We start from the raw sequence: 13,207 nt of genomic DNA, 5'->3' as shown, positions 1-13,207 counted from the left end.
TTGCGGCAGGAATCCGGTGATGTAGTGGGGAAAAAAGCAGTCCGATTTGCTCAGGACTGATATTGTGCTGTGCAGACTGGCAGGTATTATCCAGGCTATCCAGGCTAAAGCGGCTGGAGTCCGAGCTAAAGATAAAGACCGCTAGCAGTGGCTAACAATGACTAAAAAGCCAGTAGCTTATTAAGATTGCTAGCTTCTGATGGAGGTTAGAGTTATAAGGTCTAAAAACTAGCAGATCCGTAACACATTGGGTGAGGCGGGTTGCAAGAAGGTATATTTAATTTGAAAATGGAAAAAAGAGATTGAAATGTATACAACAACAAAAAAGAAAGAAAGAAAAAGACAATATTTACATGGGACGGAAACAAACACGTCTTACTGCTCCGCTGTCTTGGTTCATAGTGCCCTGGACCAGAGGTACTCGTCTGGTTACAGTTGACTTATATATATCACATAGATAGCAGTGCCCCGGGGGAGAGATCACATATAATGAAACATTAGCAAGATGACCATAGACACTGTAATTTCAATATTCATAAAACACAGAGTATAGGCTCATCAGCAGAGATAATCCAATTTAATTAAATGTCCTATATTCCAGCAGTTGTGATCCAATTGAATGGGTGGGTCACTTAAGCTCAGTTTATACCTGGTGCTAACATGCGTCCTTTGCCTGATCTTGTCCACATTCAAATTGTGCCCACCTTTTTAGACAGGTGTAGACGATTAGAATATGTATTGTGATCTGATGTTCCTGACGACCTCTGGAGGTATTTAGGGATGCATTGTGTCTGAATATCTTAGGCGGATCTGGACAGTAAAACTTATTAAATCATCATTATCCCTCCCTCTAAAACCATTGACAGTTGGCACCATTGACTTCAATATGTGTCTTAAATTATTTTATTGCATACCGGGAAATCTGGTCACATTTTAATATGTGTCTCTTATCATGTGTAGATGCAACAGCTAAAATGTGGGCACAATCAGAATGATGACAAGATCAGGATCAAGGACGTATGTGTTAGCACCAGGTATAAACGGGGCTACAGTGACTAGTCTGGATAGTACTACAACAGCTCAGAGGACCACACAGAAACTGGTCCGGATGTGTTTGGTGGAAGGAAGAGCCTCAGCCTCTATGGGAGTGGGACTCTGGGACAAGGTTGCTCTGGTCAGCTGGTGGTCTGGGTTGGGGAGACCTCCCTCCACTGACTTGTTGTCACTGTGGAGACTGCCGTAGCTCTCTGAGTCCCGAGGTTTTCCTGTGAAACACACACACCGCTGAGTGGAAGGCAATGGAGGTAACGAATAGGAGAAATGTAAAAGAAATGGAGGAGCAGTCTTTTACCTGTGACTTAAAGATCATCTTAGAATAAGATAAAGAATACAAGATACTAAGAATATAATACTTAAATAAAATGTACATATTAAAGAATATGATTCAATAAAAAGAAAGAAAGAATGAATGATCGAATAAAAGAAAGAGGAGGAGGCACCTTTGAGGCTCTTGGCTCTGGCTTGCGGCTGGGGGTCAGTGAGCTGGACTGGGGGCTGTGGGTCAGTCAGGCTGTCTCCATACTCCATGGGCACTGCAGGATTCCTGTCCTCACTCTGCACCCTCTGGATGGCTGTGGGATTATAGATTACAACAAAGAGGTCTAGCTTTAGAGTGAGGCATTAACAATATACCACAGCCATGAGAGGGAAGCTAGAATGGGGTTAGTGTTTGTCTCTGTGGTGATTATGGCTAAATGCGCCATAAATATCAGGGAACAGAAAACCTGTTGAGATAATGCACACAGAGGCTGAGCTACCGCAAAGAACTAGACACACAAATAAGGTGCAACAAGGTGAGACACACATCTAAGAAATTTCCTCAGGTGTACTGTATTTTTATAAAGGTGTGTATTTTTAGTAGTTGAGTAGTTGAGAGGCAGACAGACAGGAGAACCTTGTTTACCCGGTCTGTACAGGGCTGCCTCTGTGCTGCAGTCCCGTGCCGACTGGACAGACGCACGGCCCGAGTCGGCCTCCTTAACTGAACGGCCCATGATCTCATGCTCCGTGGAGGTCAGGTTCCCTTCCAGGAAGTAGGTGGACATCCTGCCCTTCCCCTTCACATCGATCTCCCCTCGCTCCTGGAGCATGAAGCCCTTGTCTTTCAGAACCCTGGAGGAGGAAGACATATAAAAACAAAGCCTGCATCCCAAATGGAACCCTTTTCCTTATATAGTGCACTACTTTTGAACAGAGCCCTGTGGGCTCAACCAATCAAGCACTCAATTAATAAATCAATAAATCAATCCATCATCCAACCAACTAACCAACCAACCAATCAACCAATCATCAAGCACTTTTGACAACAGTTGATGTAAAAATGGCTTTCTAAATAAAATTGCTGGCTTGCTTTCTTGATCGATTGCTTGATTGATTTAATTTCCTGCAGTTCAGTCATGTGACATGAGCTGAGGTCTTACAGGTAAACACTGGGGCTGAGGTGGATCTTGTTGGGGAGGCCGTGGCTCTCCATGCGAGACGCCGTGTTTACTGTGTCTCCGAACAGGCAGTACCGAGGCATCTTCTCCCCCACCACACCAGCTAGAACCGGCCCGCTGTGTACACCCACCCGGATCTACAGCAGAGAGGTATTGTTTGTTTTTTAAATATATTTTGTGGGATATTTTTACTTTATTGAGACAGAAATGGGTGGAAATGAGCATTGAGTAGTGGAAGGATTCGAATCCACGCTGGGGGTTGACCTTTATGTGCTGCTGGCGGCTGCGTTACCCACTAGACCAGCCTCAGACACAGAGAGAGGTATTGTATTGTGATAATAAACTAGCAGGAGAACTGAGAAAGATCAGCTCAAAAAGAAAGACAAGGGCAGGGAAATACAACCCTTTGGATTTGGATCAATGGAACAATGATGTTACAAAAATATTGGGAAAAATCAATCCAGCATTCAAACACACCAGCCATCTGTGGGTCTCACCTGGATAGGCCCCCCTGTGATGGGGTTGATGACCTCCCTAGCTGCTATGATCATGCCCAGGGCAAAGTTGGCCACCCTCTCAGCATGGCTGGACACTGGGATGGGCACGCCACCTACCACCATGTAGGCATCACCTATGGTCTCCACCTGATGCAGACACAACCACAGGCAGATTGATATTGATGAGTTAAGTACTGGAATGGCTATTCCAGGCTGCCTGGTCTAGATGAATGAATAGATGGATATGTAGAATAATTCACAAGATGTTTCAATTATGAATGATAAATGTTTAGCCTATCTGACAAATGTAATATTTTTGTTACCTTATAAACTGTGTGTACTGTGGTGAGCCGGTCGAACTTGAGGTACATGGAGTTGAGCATGTTGACGATCTGGATGGGCTCACACTCCGAGCAGATGTTGGTGAAGGTGACCACATCACTGAAGAGGATGGTGCACTCCTTGAACTCTCCTTTAGAGCAAACATAACCACAACCACCACCGACCATATGTCCATTTCCATAAATATACCACTGTTTCAGTCCTTTTACAATGTCGAGAACAATAGTGAAAACGAGTTATTCTGCTTAATACTTATCCACATGTAGCTGGCCTGTTGATTCATTTCAATCAATTTCGTGTGTGTGTCCGTGCGCATGTGTGTGTGCTGTTCATGCATGAGAGTTGTGTGTGTGCATTGTGCATGCGTGTTTGTCTGTTTGTATCTCTGTATGTCTGTCTGTCTTTCTGGCTGTCTGTGTCCGTCTGTCTGCGCCTATGTTTGTTTGTCTGTCTGTCTGTGTTCTGTGCTTCAAAGACAGATGTGTCTGGGAGCCGCTGGCTGTGTCGTGGTGTTGTTTCAATCTGTAATTCACGCCTTCATTAAATATGTAATACACTGCAGCAAGGCAGGGAAATATCCTTCAAAAATCCCCCCAATTCCACTCTGTACATCTCTACTGTCTGTTGTGTGTCAGAGCAAGGGAGGCATAGGCTACTGTGTACAGGTATTGGCAAAGGAGTTTTTGGCCCTACTAGGGCATTTCACACGACACCAATCCTCTCACCAATTATTTTCTTTCCACTCCTCTTTTTTACTCTCATCTTCTCTACTTTCTTCCCTTTTCTCCTTTCCTCACCCTTTCTCCCCTACTCTCCTCTCCCCACATCTCCTCCCCACTTCCTCTCCTTTCCTCTTCTCTCCTCTTCTCGCGTCTCTGCACCTTTCCTCTCCTCTGTTCTACTCTCCCCATCTCTCCTCTCCCTGTGTCATTCACCTGCTTCCACTCTCTTCCCCTCCTTCAGCTGGTTGGCCACATGTTTGGGCAGCATGGCGTACAGCAGGTTCTCCGTCTTGGTCCTCTCCTCCTCCAGATGCTGGGACAGGTGTCGGAGCTCCTCCTTCTTCCTCTCCAGCTGGTTGGAGAGCTCCATCTCGGCCAGCCGCTGCTGGTTGAGCAGGATGAGGTCCCGCGTGACGTCGTGAGGGGCGATGTCAGAGATGTGCATGCTCCGCTCCTCCAGCTCGTGGAGGCTCCGCAGCAAAGGGGAGGCCTGGTACAGCATGCACTGCAGAGACTCCATCCACAACATCTGACCTGGGAACAGGGGAGTAAGGGGTGGAGATAAAGAGAGAGTGAATGGGGGGAAATTAAATGGAGGGGGGATGTGTGTGTTTATGTTAAATGGTTATGGTGGGATAGGTTGCATAAGTGGCATGACTCAATAACAAATAACCATTCATGTATTTCTTCCTTCCTTCTATTATCCATCCATGCATTAATCCGTTCATCCATCCATTTTTTCATTACTTCATCCGTTCATTCATCCGTTCATTCATTAATTCATCAATTAATTCATTAATTCCACCTCTGAGCTCCAGCATGGGTCTATCCCTCCAGGCCTCGGGCATCATGTCCCGTCGCGTCTGCAGGACAAAGTGGCTGTTGATGAACTTCCTGATGCTGGAGATGGTGAAGGTGACCTCGGGGTGGACGATACTGAAGTACTGGTCCAGGTGAATGCTCATGGTCTGCAGCCCGGGGACGATCTTCTGGATGTTCACCCCCGCCTGTCTCACCATCAGCTGCAAGGGTTGGAGCAGAGATTCAGGCTGGGTCCCAAATTTCACCCTATTCCCTATATACTGCAGTGCACTACTTTTACGAGGGTCAATAGGGCTCTGGTCAAAAGCAGTGCACTTCAGCAGCCAGGTATTAACATTACAATTCATATCTACATAAAGGGCCAGTTTCTGGACACACAATAAGCCCAGTCCTGGACTAAGAAGCACTTCTAATTGAGATTCCCCATTGAGAATGCTTTTTAGCCCATGACTAGCCTAATCTGTGTCCGGGAAACCATCCCAGTGATTATCTGGCATTACTAAACCACGCTGTAAAAAGTGGGACGGCACTGTTGTTCATCTGAAGTGCTTTTTGTGATTGACATGATCCAAAATTGCGCTTTGGTTCGTTTAACCTATTCTATTCAATTTGTATGAATCAAATAAAGAATCATGTGATGTTTTTAATTGAATTAAAGCTTATAAATTGCTTTCAACACCACATAGCGGTGGCAGCCTATCAGAAGAGTTGGAGGCATGGCTTACTGGGGGTGTGGCTTTCAGTTTGTTATTTTTGGCCACCTGTGAGAGTGAATGTCATTCCAAGTAATGTGTTGTTTTTTTAATGATTATATGTTCACTGCCAGCACTGAATCTTAAAGGGAAATTGAAAAAATAAAATCTTCATATTCATCATCTCCAGCACCACCCCAACATCAACATATGTGAAAATGGCGCATTTCTATGTTTTGTTGTAAAAAAGATAGAAGGTAAGTGTTTCCAATGACATCATCAACCAATTAGTAGACAATTAACAGGCAATAAGTAGGCAATGCCTCCTCATGATTGGTTAAAATCCCATGATGCACACCGATGATGTTATTGGAAACGCTTAACTTCCTATATGTTTTTTTACTACAAAATATAAAAACATGCCTTTTTCACATGTTGGGGTGGTGCTGGAGATGATGAATATGAAGTTGAACAATTTTGACATTTCTCTTTCTATGATATCTCTGTAAGTACTGTAACTCTAAAGAGCCTGGAAAGGTTTCAGTTGATGAGACGGTCACCATTTGGTTACAATATCGGTAACCAGTTCATGTGAAATTCTTATGGAAAGAAAGTGTTTGGAGTCATTATTTCATGTTATGGAACCAACTTAATATCTTGATTAACAGGAAACTGATTTAATTGCTTGTAACCCAATTGAATAAATTTGGATAGGTAACTCCAAACTGAAAAATCAACTTGGTACAACATGAAAAAATGGGTTGTAGCCATTTAGTTTGTATTTATGTTATCTATTCAGCTTAACCAATGGGGAAAAGTTTGTAACAGTTGGCATTGAATGATATATTTGGTTTCAACAAATGTTGTTTTTTTCAATTGATAAAACCAAACAAATTTACTAACAAAATATTTTTTGGGGGGTTGATCCAAATATATATATATATATATATATATATATATATATATATATATATATATATATATATATATATATTTTTTTTTTTACAGTGCATGTACTCAATACCAAGAGGTAATCTGGGAGATAATACTTTTGTACCTCCTTGTCAAACACTATATGGAAGGGAAAGGCATTGCAAAATGTCTTCAGGTCGATGCAAAGGTTCTTCGGGTAGACTGGCTCAAATCCTCTCAAGAGTTTGCCTATAAGTGAAGCAAACATCTATTAACGATAGTAAGGATATCAAGATTAGAGATATCAAGACAAGCGAGATGGAATAGACAGGCGGACTGAGCCAATCCATTAGAAAAGGAATGTTAAGAGAAGTTTGGCCTTTACCCTTCCCAAGCTGGACCAACCCCCTCACAGTCTCCCAGTGGTTCCTACACATGGAAAATCCCTGAGATTGGAGTTTCCTCTGCAGTGATTTCTGTATGTCCTGATAGATGGGGCGAGGGACACATTGGAGGAAATTCGTGTTATGGTTAAATTGCATAAAAAGGTTAACTTTTAAACCATTTGGAAAGTTGTCTGTGTTGGGTTGGGTTATTGAGATAGTTTAGGGACAATTCTTTCCTCAGAGATGGCATCTGCTTGTTTCTGTAGCCTATGTACGCATCGCAAATAGCACCCTCTTACCTATGAGCCCTGGTCAAAAGTGGTGTACTATCAAGAGAATAGGGTGCCATTTAGGATGCAAGCCAATGATTTGTGGGTCATCTGCTGTCCTGACCCGGATTTTACCTCCTTGTTTGGGTTCCAGTGCATTGCGTTGCGCCTGGAAAATGTCGGTTTCTGAGTGACGAGGAATACTACATGCTCCTTCTTTCCTGTCCTCTCTACTTCCTCTATTTGGTTGACGATTTCCATCGTTATCTCGCTGTTGAAGAAGTCCTTTGCTACAGCTTCAATGATACCTGTGGAAATGGGAAACAGTCGTTTCACTTTTACGCACAAAGCCCCTACTTTTACGCACGCTAAAATCTCACGATATTGAGTGTATTAAGTTGTATAACACATTTGTTCTTAACGTCAATAATTTAATCTAGCAGCATTCAGCATAATTACCGGGTACAATTTGGCATAGGCCTCGGCGGTCGGAGTAATAGTGAAGAAACATCGTGCCGTCACCGTTCCTCTCCGCTCGAAATGACGGCGCGTTCATCTCCTGCAAGCATATTTACAAATCATTTGACCGTTTTTTTCTGTCCAAAATATAACGTGTGTCCATTGTCCACTATTTATAGATCGAGGCCGTGACCGAATCCTTTGACCCCCCCCCCCCCCCCCCCCCCCACACACACACATTATACCTTGTAAGAAAGGGCGAGGTAGCTGTGCAGTGCATCCAGATTCTCGATAAACTCGAACAGGTTCCCTCCCAGAGTCCGTAACATGTGGTCGTATCCAGATCGTTTACAAAAGTCAAAAAAATATTCCCCAAATTGTCTCAACACCACCTCTGGTTTAACATCTTCGAACAGAAAATAAAGTAGGCCTAATGAATATATAGGTTAATACCAACATGTACGCCTTTACGTAAAATATCACATAAAACACATTTTGTTCTATCATGTAATATTCCTAATATGTATTTGTATCATCATCTTGAGTCATGTATTTTGCCTGTCAGCCACAGAGTTTTGATTCCATTTAAAATCAAGCCATGCAGTGCAAGAAATTCACTATTCTAAAATGATTCCTAACTTTTTGTAGCTATTTCTCAATCCATGACTTGAATTATAATTCATAATCTGGAAGTAACCGTGATTGGCATGGAATTGTACGCTTTTATAAAACCGCTCAGAATATATATTAGCTCCGGTGCAGATCGTTGGTGCGCGATCTGGTCCAGAGCTACATTGATATGATGTCGCTGGTTATTCATCAAATAATGATACATTTGCCTACCCAGTAGCTTGGAGGCCGCAGCCACCAGTTGCATGGTGATGTCGTCTTTGTACACTTCATATGTCAAGAATGTATCTTGAACCCCGGCCTCATCTCTGCATATAATTGTGATGATGATGATGATGATGATGAGCTCATTTCAGCAGGTTACACATCCCATTGATGACCAATAAACAGAAAGCAGTGAATGAATCCATCAATTAGCTAGCATATAGGTCCACGCTGAGGGGCCGTGCTCAATGCTAGCCTTTAACGCCACCTTCTGGAATTACGCAACATATTATTACAATGAATCAGTTATCAAGAGATATTCATGTTGTCTAATATGATGTTAGTGAGTCCACTGTTAATTAATAACATTGTTACCGGAGCTTCATCCATGTCTCCTCGCCAAACTTGTCAACAACCAGCGACTTCAAACAGGTGTTGATAAATCCATACTGCAGAAAGAGCATTAAAAATTTAGCAGCATTTTTGATTTTGATGCCATTCATAAAATATAGGCTATATTTATATATGTAAGAGTGACATAGCCTATTGAATCGTCCATGTAGCCTAATACGCCTAATGAGTAGGCCTACAGGCTGGAAACACATTGAGTCATAATTTTCGATCAGTTCAGTCCAGTAACCTATACAACATATGCTTGCCTATACTGTAACATGTCAATTTAGACTATCACTATGAGTTAATTTATGGTTCGACACACAACTTACCATCTCTTTTGGTTTGGATTCTGCCGACACTTTGTTTAAAAACCTTATTTCCCAATGTATCCTTGCACGAACACGACCCCAAGTTGACCACATACTCTAGCGCACAACATTATCTCCGTCGACAGCCTGCCTGAATATAATTAATTAAAGTGATATGTCTAGGCCTATATCCTGTTTATACAGAAAAGCTTCAGCTCCTTATTCCATCACTTCTGCCGCTGCGCATCGAACAGTGACTGAAGAAAGCCGTTCACCCATCTCCAGCTGTAGGCGAGAGCGTTGGTGCGCGGTGCGGTACAGATGAGTGTCAAAGGCGCTGTTCAGGCGATAGATGTGCTGATCTCAACTCCGTACACGCAGGGGCATCTAGGTGCACAAGTTCGAATTCGCATTAGGCTACCAATGTGACGTTCAACAAACGGTTTAGATTAAATATTTGAAATAAAACGACTAATTTATTTATTTAACAGGGACAATGTAGGCCTACATTATTAATTAACATTTATGTAAATGTGCTGGATTTAGCCAGTTGGCTAGATAGATAGATGAAAACATTTAGCGTCACAAACTTTTCACACAGAAAAGCAAGAATAATTATAATAACAAATAATAATTGTAAAAAAAACAATAAATACAAACAACTAAATACACTGGACAAAAATATGCAACAATTTCAAAGATTTTACTGAGTTACAGTTCATATAAGGAAATCAGTCAATTGAAATACATTCATTAGGCCCTAATCTATGGATTTCACATGACTGTGAATACACATATGCATTGTTCACAGATACTTTAAAAAGGTAGGGGCATGGATCAGAAAATCATTCGGTATCTGGTGGGACCACCATTTGCCTCATGCAGCGTGACACATCTCCTTTGCATAGACTTGATCAAGCTGTTGATTGTGGCCTCTGGAATGTTGTCCCAATCCTCTTCAATGGCTGCGCGAAGTTGCTGGATATTGGCGGGAACTGGAACAGACTGTCGTACTCGTCGATCCAGAGCATCCCAAACGTGCTCAATGGTTGACATGTCTGGTGAGTATGCAGGCCATGGAAGAACTGGGAAATTTTCAGCTTCCAGGAATTGTGTACAGAACCTTGCAACATGGGGTTGTGCATTATCTTGCTGAAACATGAGGCGATGGCGGCGGATGAATGGCACGACAATGGGCCTCAGGATCTCTTCACGGTATCTCTGTGCATTCAAATTGCCATCGATAAAATGGAATTGTATTCGTTGTCCGTAGATTATGCCTGTCCATACAATAACCCCACCGCCACCATGGGGCACTCTGTTCACAACGTCGACATCAGCAAACTGCTCGCTAACACGACGCTATACAAGTAGTATGCCATCTGCCTGGTACAGTTGAAACAGGGATGAATCCTTGAAGAGCACACTTCTCCAACGTGCCAGTGATCATCGAAAGTGAGCATTTGCCCACTTTAGTTGGTTACAACGTCGAACTGCAGTCAGGTCAAGACCCTGGTTAGGACGACAAAGCATGCAGATACGTTTCTCTGAGACGGTTTCTGACAGTTTGTGCAGAAATTCTTTGGTTGTGCAAACCCACAGTTTCATCAGCTGGTCTCAGACGATCCTGCAGGTGTAGAAGCCTGATGTCCTGGGCTGGCGTGGCTACACGTGGTCTGTGGTTGTGATGCCGGTTGGATGCACTGCCAAATTCTCTAAAACGAAGTTGGAGGCAGCTTATGGAAGATAAATTAACATTCAATTCTCTGGCAACAGCTCTGGTTAACATTGTAGCAGTCAGCATGCCAATTGTATGCTCCCTCAAAACTTGAGACATCTGTTGGATTTTGTTTTGTGACAAAACTGCACATTTTAGAGTGGCCTTTTATTGTCCCCCAGCACAAGGTGCACCTGTGTAATGCTGTTTAATAAGCTTCTTCATATGCCACACCTGTCATGCTCACCAACAGCGTAGTACAAACAGCAAAAAAAAAAGGATCATAAGTGACTTTTAATTAAAAGTTAAATATGCATATGTTCACACCAATGTTGTTGTCAGAAAATCATATTGGTGTACAAAGGGCCCCGGTTTCATGGTTGAGTGCCATTTCAATATAATACGCCGTATCAATTGACTATTATTAGATGAATCTACATAATCCCACCTCATTACCCCCCCTTCCAACCCCCGCCACACACACACACACACACACACACACACACACACACACACACACACCACACACACCAACAACAACAACAACAACAACAACAAAATAATGTGTTTTATACTGTATATATTTCCACACTATGCGATTGGAATAAATCTGTGAAATTGTTAAATTATGATAATGCTCACCTGAAAAATGCTCACCTTATGATAAAAGACCACCTGAAATTTCAGCCTGTTTTGGTGGGATGGAATTTTGGCCTGCCTGGTGACCACCAGGCCGTAAATTTGTTAATAGAGAGATGAAAGAGATTTCCAAACCTCTCTATCAATAACAGCTAGTAGTCAGTTTTCCCCTACCCACTCAGACCACTCCCAGACAGTCCTAGCTAGCAAAATTATAGCGTTTGAAATAGCTCTTGCTAAGAAGCTATTTTGTTTGTTTTGATTTAAAACGGTCAAAAAAATCACAGTAAGGTACTCAATTGGGGTAGCAATTTATGATAACTCTGCGTAATAAAGCATTTATAATGGATTAGTAAATATTTTATTTACTAATCATTAATCCATTCATGATGTTTAATGTAGGTCCCTATAAACTATTTACTAATCATTAGTTAAGTATTTTTGCGTGGACTCATCTAAAGTGTGGGCTATTTATACTTTATAAATGTTTTGAGTGACCAGTGTATAATTTAACAAAAGGATGGACATGCCATTGGTAGACATTCCAGCAGTAGGCCTGATGCTCCTTAAACCTGTTGGGGCTAGGGGGCAGTATTTTCACGGCTGGATAAAAAAACGTACCCGATTTAATCTGGTTACTAATCCTACCCAGTAACTAGAATATGCATATACTTATTATATATGGATAGAAAACACCCTAAAGTTTCTAAAACTGTTTGAATGGTGTCTGTGAGTATAACAGAACTCATTTGGCAGGCAAAACCCTGAGACATTTTCTGACAGGAAGTGGATACCTGATGTGTTGAATTACCTTTAAGCCTATGCCATTGAAACACACAGGGGTTGATTAATGTTTTGGCACTTCCTATTGCTTCCACTAGATGTCACCAGCCTTTACAAAGTGTTTTGAGTCTTTTACTCATTGACTCTGGGGCCGACGAGAGCTTTATGGACACTACCCTGGTGTCGGAGCCGGGTATCTCGACTCAACCCCTTTCCACCCGGATAGACGTCAGAGTGCTGGATGGGCGCTCTATCGGCAGAGTCACCCACAATACGGTTCCTATCAACCTGCGAGTGTCAGAAAACCACAGTGAGTCTATGCCGTTTCTGCTCCTGGAGTCTCCTCATTTACCCATGGTTGTGGGGTTTTCATGTCTTTGTGGTTTAATCTGTGCTTAAAATTCACTGCTCGATTGTGAGACCTTACAGATAATTGTATGTGTGGGGTACAGAGATGGGGTAGTCATTCAAAAATTATGTTAACCACTATTATCGAACACAAATTAAGTCCATGCAACTTATGTGATTTGTTAAGCACATTTTACTCCTGAACTTATTTAGGCTTACCATAACAAAGGTGTTGAATACTTATTGACTCAAGACATTTCAACTTCTCATTTTTTATTACAAACAAAATTCCACTTTGACATGTGTAGATCAGTGACACAATCTCAATTTAATCAATTTTAAATTCAGGCTGTAACACAACAAAATGTGGAAAAAGTCAAGTAAATACTTTCTGAAGGCACTAGGTTAAGCCTCTCAATAGTAGAATGCAGTTCACTGAAATGTATTGCCCCGTTGGAAAATCTAAATGGACTGCTTTAAAATGTGAATCACATTTTTATTTGGCGAACCCCGGCGGGGAATATCCGATGTAGATGATGTCGCCATATTCTAGGACATGAAGGAACGTCGACTGAATGATGTT

At 42.1% G+C, this 13,207-nt stretch overlaps 1 protein-coding gene across 1 annotated transcript; it reads right to left on the bottom strand.

Moving 5' to 3' along the window:
* Window positions 1-2,476: 2,476 nt before the first annotated feature.
* On the bottom strand, window positions 2,477-8,581 carry LOC106612451 (guanylate cyclase soluble subunit beta-2; the record flags this gene model as incomplete). Its single annotated transcript, XM_082955532.1, has 11 exons — window positions 2,477-2,635; window positions 2,996-3,142; window positions 3,319-3,467; window positions 4,273-4,593; window positions 4,865-5,081; window positions 6,631-6,753; window positions 6,899-6,970; window positions 7,276-7,448; window positions 7,600-7,699; window positions 7,845-8,005; window positions 8,443-8,581. Coding segments are annotated over 11 exons (1,761 nt in total), but the record flags the coding sequence as incomplete, so codon positions are not given.
* Between the last annotated feature and the right edge of the window lie 4,626 nt (window positions 8,582-13,207).

Source organism: Salmo salar, chromosome 09 (genome assembly GCF_965601325.2).
Source record: "Salmo salar chromosome 09, fSalSal1, whole genome shotgun sequence".
NCBI lineage: Eukaryota > Metazoa > Chordata > Actinopteri > Salmoniformes > Salmonidae > Salmo > Salmo salar.
Note: the sequence above shows the minus strand (reverse complement) of the source record. Positions and strands in the feature narration are given on the sequence as shown.